We start from the raw sequence: 10,480 nt of genomic DNA, 5'->3' as shown, positions 1-10,480 counted from the left end.
AGCTCCTCTGGCCCAATTCTAAGCGAGGGGGTGGCTCCCGTCAGGGGGGGAAGAGGGCTCTGACCTCCACCTCCTTGGGGCCATCTGTCTATACGTCTCTGGGAATGCCAGCCTCCTATTCTCTTTCTCCTTTGAAGCCTCTGCTTCGCCTCTTCTCTCTCTTCCTGAACTACTTCTCCGCGCTTCGGCCTCAGCGCTCTGTCTCTGGCTCCTGCATCTGTCTCCGCTCCAGGCTTTCCTCTCGCCTTCTCCGCCCCTCCCCCGCGCTGTCATTCACCCCGCTCCTCTCCGCTCACAGCCAATGGAGAGACCCGGCCGAAACTGAGAGGCTAGCTCGCACCGGGCTTTTTCGCCTGGTGATTGATGTCCCAGAGTCAACAGCGAGCGAGCAGCCGGTGAGGGGAAGGAGCCGCAGGAGAGGGGAAGAATACGGCGCCCCCTCTCTCCTTCCCCTCCCCCCCCCCACTTTAGCCCTTCTGCGCACTTCGCCTCCAAGTCTCCACGCAGCCAGGAGCCGCTGCCGCCTCCGCGCCGCCGCGCGCTGTCCCCGAGCCAAACACAGCGAGTGCCACCGCCCAGGCCCCCCCCGCGGGGCCGGGGTCGGGGGCCAGCATGGAGCACCTGGGTCCTCACCATCTCCACCCGGGCCACGCGGAGCCCATCAGCTTTGGCATCGACCAGATCCTCAACAGCCCAGACCAGGGCGGCTGCATGGGGCCCTCCTCGCGCCTCCAGGACGGAGAATACGGCCTTGGCTGTTTGGTTGGAGGCGCCTACCCTTACGGCGGCGGGGGCCCGGCAGCCGGGCCGGGGGCCGGGGGCGCGGGGGCCTATAGCGCTGGAGGCCCGAGTGGCCCCGGTGGCCCGGCGGGCGGCGGCGGCGGCGCCTGCAGCATGGGCCCACTGGCCGGCTCCTACAACGTGAACATGGCCTTGGCGGGCGGCCCCGGTCCCGGTGGCGGCGGCGGCGGCGGCGGGGGTGGCGGCGGCGGGGGCGCGCTGAGTGCTGCGGGGGTGATCCGAGTGCCTGCGCACAGGCCGCTAGCTGGAACAGTGGCCCATCCTCAACCTCTGGCTACCGGTTTACCCACCGTGCCCTCCGTGCCTGCCGTGCCGGGCGTCAACAACCTCACCGGCCTCACCTTCCCCTGGATGGAGAGTAACCGCAGATACACAAAGGACAGGTTCACAGGTGAGTCCGGCCCGCGCGCGCCCCGCCTGGCCGCGGCCCCGGCTCTCCTCTACCCCTCCTCTGCCCCGGGGCTCCCCGCAGCCCCCTCTGCGCGCCCGGCCGCCCGGCTCCTCTGGGTGCTTCCCCCAAGTTCAGTCGTCCGCCGCCTCTCTTGCGGAATCGACTCGCTGGAAGAGTTCTCTTAGCCTGGGCCCCTCTCCGTCTCTCCCACAGGATCCCTACTCTAAGAAGTTCTCCCTGACCCCCTCTCGGAGTCCCTGGGCCCGGTCAGGCGGAGGGAAGGGGTTGTAGCTTCGGGACTACCTTCCGCCAGCATTTGTGGCTCGGGGATCTTGGAGAAAGGGGCGCGATGTGAACAAACTGTTTCTTCCGTCCTGGCAGACGTTGTCTGGCCGAGGCGGCGAACCCCACAATCAGACTCAAGGGAAACAGGTTCCCCACCTTCCTTCCCTACACACACACACACACACACTCTCACTCACTTCGCCCTCCGAGATCCAGTGCCCGTCGCGCTGCCGGACCCGGTAGAGGCTGTGAGCCGCAGTTAAGCCGCAGAGCTGGCCGGCCTTTCTTCCCGGACTGCGGGCCCCGTCCGGGTCAGTGGCAGCGACTAGGCTGAGACACCCGCTTCATTTTCATTCTGTCCCGGCTCGGCGTCCTCCGCTCTGGGCCCAGCCTCGTTTTCTCCGGCGTGAATAATGCACCGGCCAGACCCGTGATCGATCGGTAGCCGAAAGAACCCCTGGGACGATAACGCATTCGGCGGCGGCCGTCTGCCCTCTTCTCGGCTGCCTGCTCTGCGCCTTGCTTCTGCTCGCTTCGGCTCCCTCCGCTCCTGCTTCCGCTCACGGCACTCAGCTTTTGCTCCTGCGCGGGTCCTTTTCCACGCTGCCTCACTTCCCGCCGCCCCTAGCGTTCCCTGGATTCGAGACTGCGATCTTCCCGCCAGGCCAGGCCCCCAAGTCCGCTGGGAAACAATCCTGAGTTGAGCCTGGGTTCCTGGCGGGGCCTTAGAGAGAGAGGAAGCAGGAGGCGCAGGCGGCTGCCTAGATCGACCACGACGTGGGATTCCCGTGGGGCTCGGGCTCCAGGGCCCAACGGTAGAAGGGGAATAGGCAGTTAAGAGCTAGACCCTGGGCTAGGCTCGTGTTCCAGCCTTGAAACTTGGCCTAGATTCTGGGTCAGTGGCAAAGAGGGGTTGGGGAAAGCAGAAGATCCATTCTGCTCTGGGCCTCAAGAAGGGCCCCTGTGCCCCAGCCGAAGTCCTCTAAGTCCTGGGGAGGCAGGGCCTAGTGCCCCGTCCTACTCCCCCCAGCCAGGCCAGTCTAATCTTAAAGGGCCCTGATGGAGCACCACCACCACCCCCAGCCTGGAACCACTGGGAACCCACTGGTGGAAAGGTACTCCACACAGCCTCCCCTAACCTTGCTTTAGCCCTAAAGAAGGCTCTGAAGGAGTTTATGGCTGTCACCTTATGCATCTGCCTCTGTGCCTGTGCCTGTCGCCTGTGTGTCAGTTTGTCTGGGTCTATAGATCTCGAATTTGTCCCCTGTTGTATGTGATGTGTCTGTATGTTGGTGTGTGATGGAGGCCTCAGGTCAGGATCAAGGATTCCTGGCCTTGACCAAGGATGGTCTCTTACTGTTGAGCAGCTTCTCTGAGGCTGGAGGCCTGGGGCTATAGGGGAAATGCGACCTTTAGCTCGCCTCAACATGTCCCTCAAAAAGGCTGCATCTGTGTCTGATGGGCACATGGGAGCCCAGGGCTAGGGAGGCCTCTGTGGTGGCAGAGGCGTCGGCCTGGCGGGCCGCTGGGTGGGGGGCCATTTCAGGCCACAGGCTTGGAGCTGAGGGCTGACAGGAGGACCACAGCCCTGCTTTCGGGGTCTAGCCTCTGGGCTCGCTGACTCGCGGGGTGTCGGGCCTGGGACGCCTCCTGACGCTCTGCCGCTTGCCTCTGCCGTCTGTCTCTCCCGCTCCAGTGGCCCTCTCACCCTTCACTGTAACACGCCGTATAGGTCACCCCTATCAGAATCGGACGCCCCCCAAGAAGAAGAAGCCGCGCACGTCCTTCACGCGCCTGCAGATCTGCGAGCTGGAGAAGCGCTTCCACCGCCAGAAGTACCTGGCCTCGGCCGAGCGCGCCGCCCTGGCCAAGGCGCTCAAAATGACCGACGCGCAGGTCAAAACCTGGTTCCAGAATCGGCGGACTAAGTGGAGGTGAGCTGGCGGGGCGTGGGCAGCACAGTCTCTGGCTCCAGGCCTCTCCTGGGGAGTTCACACTCCCTCGATCCCTGCCTTCCGATGGTTCTGGTTCGGAGGAGAGGACCGCTCTGTTAGGCTCGCGGGGAGTGTGAAGCAACCATGGCCGGAGAGCCCCCGCTGCTTTGCTTTCTGGCTTTTTGGCCGTTACACTCTGAGGTTGTAGACGCGGCTGGTCTCTGCCGCTGCTTGGGGGATACGTCTGGATTTAAGCACAGTCTACGCCGTCCGGGCTTCCGAGATCAGCGAGTCCTGAGGGACTTTTTGTTTGCGCAAACTTACGGGTACAGAGATGCCTTTTCTATCCCGTAGACTGGAGGCAGAATAGCACGCTCCCTGTTTCTGCGCCCCAGGCGGGGCTCCTGCTAGAGCGCCTGGGGCCCCAGACCGCGAGCCTGGGCCCTGCTGTCTCTCTCCTCCCTAGACGCCTGGCCTGGGCGCAGCGGGTACCCCACCCGGGAAGGGGAAAATCAATCTGCGCCGCCTGCGGCGGGGTTTCCAAGGGTCCCACTGAAAGGGGGAATCAATCAGGAGCAGATGGGTATGTGTAAGAGAGAAACATTTTCTCTTATCCCGTCACACACCCACAGCTACACTCGTTTCCCCCACAAGCAGGCGCTTTCTCCGGTTGAACCCTTTTGCACCCCTGAATCCTCCCGCACATTTAGCCCGTGTGCTGGGTTCCACACACGCCGGGAGTTTCTTGCTAGCTCAGGTCTCAGGCGGGAGAGCAAGAGAGTCTGGGCGAAGTCCCCGGCGCCGGGCAGGGAGGGCCTGGGACCGGAGGAAGGAATTGGAGTTTCCTCTTTTTCTGAATGAAGGCGAGGAATCTGCCTGAGATTCCGCCACCGTGGCCACAAAGGAAGCCACTGCCCCGAGAGTCTGCTCCCCCCCCTCCCCACATTCCTGCTGCCGGGGAAGGGGTGGGGGACGCAGCTCAGACCTCAGGAAAGCTAGGGAGGGAGCAAGGACTGGAGCGGGGAGGGGGGAACGCACTCGGGTTCCCAACGCCATCCGGATCGGAGGCTACAGCCTAGGGGAGGGAGTCAGGCAAGCCCTGGGGGGGTGGGGGGGGTGCGCACAGAGAAAAATAGTATAGCAGGCTTAGAGAAACTGATACACAAGGTGGGGGCAAAGATAAAGACCCCACCCAGGGAGAAAATAAAACAGAGAGAGAGTGGACTTCGCTGGTGGTGAAGTCTTACGTATAATAAAGAAAAGCAATAGATGACTGAAACCTTTATTTTCGTTTCAAACAAATTCCCTTAAATTCTGAGAGAAGGAAGGAGGTGGGGTGAGAGAAAAACCAGAGAAAAAGACACAAAGCCTAAAGGAAGAGAAATAGTTTGAAATTCAGGGAAGAACGGGCAGACGAAAGACAGAAAGAGCGAAAAGGCAAGAAGGGGCGGCGATAAGAAGGTCGGCGTCCGCTGCTGGGAGAGGTCCTCTCGCTGGCTTCGCTCGCCTTCATCGATCGCCTACAAATTGCTTCTAGAGGCCCCGGGGACTCCCATTAGGTCTGTCCACCTTAGAGACAGACGTTTGATCTCAGTTGACGGGGTGGAGGGGAGGCATTAAATGGAATAAGTGAGTCATCGCCTCCCTGGACCGCCTCGGAGGAAGCCAGTCGGTCCGGCGGGAATCCCGGCCGGCACAGGGCTTGGCGCAGGAGGTCGGGAGCCTGGGAGAGGTTCGCGGAGAGAAAGGGGGTGAAGAGGTCCATCATGGCAGCTCACATCCACTGGTCCCTGCCTCTGCCCTGGACTGATGGGAAGGGTGAGACCGCTCAGACTTGGGAAGGCTCCTGGTCTTCCTCGGGTCTGGGGAGAAACAAAATGCCATCCTAGCTCTGCTTGTGCCGTCCAAGGCCAGTGAGGGTGTGGGCCCTGCCTGGAGCCAGAGAGCCCCAACTGCTTGGGCCTAGCGGATCTCCCTACAGCTCCCCCAGAGTACCCCCTATCTACTTTTGTGGTTTCCAGTCTTTGTCGGAGTCAGAACCCTCAAGATAGGGGAGTGCTTTCAAGGGCCCCCAGCTGAATTGGGGGCCTCGAAGGGGAGCTGCGCTCTCCCAGGCGGTCTCCCGGGAGCGCACCCGAAGCGTGGTAACGGTTTGTCCCCGGTGCAGGCGGCAGACCGCGGAGGAGCGTGAGGCCGAGAGGCAGCAGGCAAACCGCATCCTCCTGCAGCTGCAGCAGGAGGCCTTCCAGAAGAGCCTGGCTCAGCCGCTGCCCGCGGACCCGCTGTGCGTGCACAACTCCTCGCTCTTCGCCCTGCAGAACCTGCAGCCGTGGTCTGACGACTCGACCAAGATCACCAGCGTCACGTCCGTGGCGTCGGCCTGCGAGTGAGCCTATCTGCTACTCTCTGAGAGACCCGAGACCCGGGCCCAGCCAAGGGGTCTCGAGGCCCCCAAGAGCCGGGACTCTAGCCCGCCCTCCGCCGCAGACTGCACGCCTCCGGGGATCGCGGCGCCCCTCCGCACCGGCCCGCGCGCTCGCGCCGGCGCCGTTCTCTTTTGGGTGGAAAAGAAGAAGAGAGCGCGCAGGAAAGGGACGCGCCGCCGTCTCCCAGATGCCTACGCGGTCCCGCGCCTGCTGGAACTCTTCAGAGTCCTCCATTTGCGTCTATTTTATTTTATTCTGATTTTTAACGTGGGACTGAGAGAGGCAGAAGAGGTGGTGGAAGAAGAGCTGGTGGGGTCCCTAGAGGACAGCATGAGCTGTCATTTGAACTTGCCCTGGGGAGACCCCCTTCTCTGTTCTCCACTCCCCGTAGTAGCCGGCCCACACGGAGGTGATTTCACTGTCCCTCCTGGTGTCTCCCCACAATCACGCACAGGGGCCCTATGGCAGAGTGTCTTGCACACACAGGGTCATAGCCTTCACCCCCTTGGCCCATTCGATCAGGGGTGGCCCGGAGTCATTCCGAACAGCATGGCACTTCTCACCAATACAAGGCCACAGCCACACTGTGACACACCATCGCACACACAACAGCCACAACAGCATCACTTGGCCTGCCAGACCCCTATCACACACCCTAGCCGCACCCAGGTACGCACAGGCAGGTTTCCACACAAAAAGCCTATTTCTCCAGATCCTGTTCATAGGGGGGGTTTAAGTTATGCACTTATAAGGTGTTTTCTGTGTAACCTTTTTATAAAGTGCTTGTGTAATTTATGTGAAAAAAAATAATAAAACCCTCCGAATCCGGAGTCAAGGCTGCCTGCTCCTTGCTGAGCCCAGCACCTTGCAGCTACTTGGGTCTGGTGTGAGCTGGTGCAGCCAGGGCAGCCCCTTGTACTTAAGTTTGAAGGACATCTTGGGGTCAGGACCTGTCAGGTTCTGGAGAGAGGAAAGGAGGAGGAGGAGAAATGAAGAGAAGGCAGCACTGAGAAAAGTTGGGAGAGCCAGTGTCTTCTGGGACAGTTAGTGCTCAAGATTTGTCTTTGGGAGTGAGAGTTATGTGTGTGCACTGTGTGTTTGTGATGGTGTGGGCAATCAGGATGTTATACTGACAATGAATGTTTGTATAGTAAGTGTTCAAGTGTGTAATTTTGTATGCAGTTGTGTGTCCTTATTTTGCTTAAGTTGTGAATCAAAACTACCATTATATATACAGACTTGTATTGGTATGTGTGTGATCATGTGTTAATGTGGCTTTTTGGGTAGTTGTATAATCACCCACCAACATCCGTGATTGTTAGTGAATCAGGTGCTAATATTTGTGAGAGTACATATTAGTTTCTCCTTATTAATCTATTTTTGTGTTAAATGTATGAATGTTTATGGTTGTATACCATCTATAACTGATTGTATGTAATCATGTGTTAGAGGTGTATTTCATTGTATGAGTGATACTTGTCTAGGATTGTATATAATTGGGGGAGTGAATTAATGGGGAGTATGGATCACTGTGAATGACACGTCTCTGTGGTGAGTGTGTATGGTACTGTGTGAGTGGGTATAATTGTACACTGCTGGGGTACATGATGGTGGGGTGTGCAGATCCATTGTAGGGGTATACACATCTGCTAGGAGTTTGGGGTTCTAGGACCTTACCCAGCAAGCTGCAGAGATTGGAGCATTCTATGAGTAATCGGACCAGTATCTTCTGTGGTGCTTGAAGCAAGGCTTCCCAGCTCCCAGTAAAGCCTGGCCTAGGAGGGATCTGAAAAACTGACTTCCCGGTGGGACCTTCAGGGAGACCCCCCCCACCCAGACCACTCTAGCCCGGACAGCAGCCACAGTATACAATACTCCCCATAACATTTAGTCCCCCACCTACCAGACCAATGTCAGGATATACAAAACTGACTTAAGCCTGCTTTTCTGGAAGAAGCTAGGTGGTAGAGGCTTTGGGAAACATGCCATCCTGGGGTAGTGGAGTGGGGACATAGGCTGCTCTTTCTTTACGGTGGAAGAGTGAGAGAACTTTGTGGCTAAAAACTGTTCGTGTAGGCAGAGCAGTCTGAGTGTGCATGCAGACTGGGGTTGAGGGCAGGAGAGTTATGGAAACCATCAGAGCCCTCATCCTGGCGCAGACTGCCCTCTTGGCTCTGCCATATCACAGGATAAAGCACAACAACCTCCAACCCAAAGAGGCCCAGGAGGAAATTTGGCTGAGTGGGGAAGGGGCACAGCTTGTCCACCCCTATCTGTGCTCCTCTTCGAGCAGGATCTGGGAAGGAGAGGAGGATTCTGAGTCTAAAGGACTTCCAAGATGGAGGGGCTACCCCAACCCCAGACCTACCCGGTGACCAGGCCAGACCCTGACAGTGTGTGGGTTGAGGGGAGAAAGTTCTGGTCTCAAAGCCAGGTCTGCAGTGGGCCTCCTGCCTGTGCCGGCGGCGGCGGCGGCATCCAGTACCGGGCCAAGCGAAATCGAAATCCGGAAATGGCCTCCTGGAACCGCAGAACTCTGCTCCTCCTACCTGGGTAGGTCTGGCTCTCCCTCCCCTCCTGCTGAGACTGGAGCTGCCCAGCCCAAACCATTTTCGTTTGGTGCGATCTCTCCACCATTTGCGTCTTTAAGAGGCACCTTCAGGGCCTGCCGGTTGCTGTATTCCAGAGTTGCTGACCCCAGGGCAAACTGGGGCCTTCCTCCCACCTCTTGACTCCTGGGACCCTTCAGGCTGGGCGCCCGGGGGCTCCTGGATATTTTCTGGCCACAGACTGTCTAGGCGAGGCAGGAACGGGGAGCGGCTGTCCGGCTCAAACTCAACCCCCAAACAGGCTCCCCAGAACCCCGACTCTTCACCAGCACGCCCTCACCCCTGCTCTGGCGAGACATAGCAGGCAAAATCAGGCATAACACACCTCCTCCCCCAAATACCTCCTACGTCCCCCGGTCTTCACCAACAGCTGGGGTCACACTCATAAAACGGCGCGGGACCAGGCGCCTCAGACCCTCGGCTCTCGGACCCTGTCCAGCTTATTCGGGCCTCTAGGAGAACTGGGCTTCCGCACGCCGGAATCCCGGGCGCCCATCGCGGGAGGCCACCCGACTCCCCTCCCCTCCGCGCTCGGGCTCCCGCTCGCTGTTTCCGGGGCTCCCAGGCCGCCGCGGTCGCGCGCTCTCCCGGGGCCCCTCCCACGCGCTAGGGACCCTGGGCGAGGCGTCCCAGGGGTGTGGGCACACTCCCCGGGGTACTGGGGCCCTCGGCGCTGAAGGACGGCGCACGACTCCCCTCTCTCGGTAGGGAATTCGTTGGGACCGAATCTCGGTGAATCCCGCGTCGGCCGAGGGCCGCGGCGAGGACAGGCCGGGATGGTGGCGGGGCCCGCACACCCCGTCGTCCCAAGGGGACGCGGGCTGGAAGGGAGGGGGGCTGCCAGGGTCACAATCAGGGCCAACTACCCGCCGCCCAAAGAAAGCTCACAACTCCGATCTGCCACCGCTCCTGCAGGCAAGGGCCTGTCTCTGTTCAGAAATAGAAAAGGAACAAATGATCCGAATAATGGTGTGTAGAGATGCGGAGGGAGAAGAGGAATTAACGAACCTGTCTGAGCAGAAAGGGCCACATCCTTCCTTGGCTTGAGTGAGCTGACTGCACTGACCAAATTCTGCGGTGAGTGAGCCTTGATCACCCCCTCAGACTTGGCTGACTGGGTGGTGGCCTTCTGGGGCCCAGAAACCCAAGCAGGGCTGGGGTCCTAGCGCCCGTACAGTGCCCCCGCCCCCTGGGATGGCACATACAGAATCTGGCCTAACCTGTTAATGATAATAGCGGCTTTGTGTGGCCAGATCCGTGCTTGGGAGCTTTACGGGCACGGTCTGAGCACGGCCTCATGAAGCCCCTACCGCAGTGGCAGGTATGGGGTCTGCCCTGGGCCCAGGACTCAGACAGGCATCCTGTTTGTGGTGTGAGTGACTTGCAGGTGGGCAGGCCGGTTCCAGGTGTATGATAGTTATGCAGGGATCTCCAGGCTGTGCAGAATTGGGGCAGCTGGGACTCAGAGGACACGCTGCAAGGGGCAGTGGGCTAGAGCTGGGGCCCCAGAGCTGCACTAAGGACCCCTCAGGCCAGATGCTGGAGGAAACCGCCTGCCTTCTGCTCTGTTTCTCCAACTTTGCTCAGGCACACTTGCCCCCCTCCACTTGCCCCCCGCCCCCCACACACTTGCCCCCGCCTCCACACACACTTGCCCCCCCAGCCCCACACATTGCCCCCACACACACACTAGGCCCCCACTGCCCCACACACTTGCCCCCCCCCGCCACTTCCCTTTTACTCCTCCCAGACCCCCTGCTCAAGAGTCGGACACGACTGAGCAACTGAACTGAACTGAGACCCCTGCTCCTAAGCAGCTTCTCACTCTCCTAGGCCTTCCTAATCAGCTCAGAGTTTGGAACCCAGCAGCCAGGTCACTGCCTGGGTAGCTAAGAGGAGCTGCCGCCGCGATTTTCCCTCCTCTTTCGAATCCGCTGCGGGCCCTGGAAGATCTCTGGAACCGCCCACCTGCACTCACTCCTGGATTCCTTATCCTCGGGAGTCTGATAGGAACATGCTGAGTGAGTGAGAGGT

General features: G+C 59.9%; 1 protein-coding gene across 2 annotated transcripts; it reads left to right on the top strand.

Moving 5' to 3' along the window:
• The first annotated feature begins 293 nt into the window (after positions 1-293).
• On the top strand, positions 294-6,667 carry TLX1 (T cell leukemia homeobox 1). 2 transcript variants are annotated; one of them, XM_043477221.1, is made up of 3 exons: positions 294-1,192; positions 3,174-3,411; positions 5,579-6,667. In XM_043477221.1, exons 1-3 carry the CDS (start codon positions 613-615, stop codon positions 5,799-5,801), a joined length of 1,041 nt encoding a protein of 346 aa, XP_043333156.1. In that variant the 5' UTR covers positions 294-612; the 3' UTR covers positions 5,802-6,667. The 2 variants fall into 2 exon arrangements, with proteins under 2 accessions (XP_043333156.1, XP_043333158.1); XM_043477223.1 differs by having other exon boundaries at positions 299-1,192; positions 3,210-3,411.
• Positions 6,668-10,480: the final 3,813 nt, after the last annotated feature.

This window comes from Cervus canadensis, chromosome 8 (genome assembly GCF_019320065.1).
Source record: "Cervus canadensis isolate Bull #8, Minnesota chromosome 8, ASM1932006v1, whole genome shotgun sequence".
Lineage (NCBI taxonomy): Eukaryota > Metazoa > Chordata > Mammalia > Artiodactyla > Cervidae > Cervus > Cervus canadensis.
The sequence above is the reverse complement of the archived record's forward strand: the minus strand, read 5'-3'. Positions and strand labels throughout refer to the sequence as shown.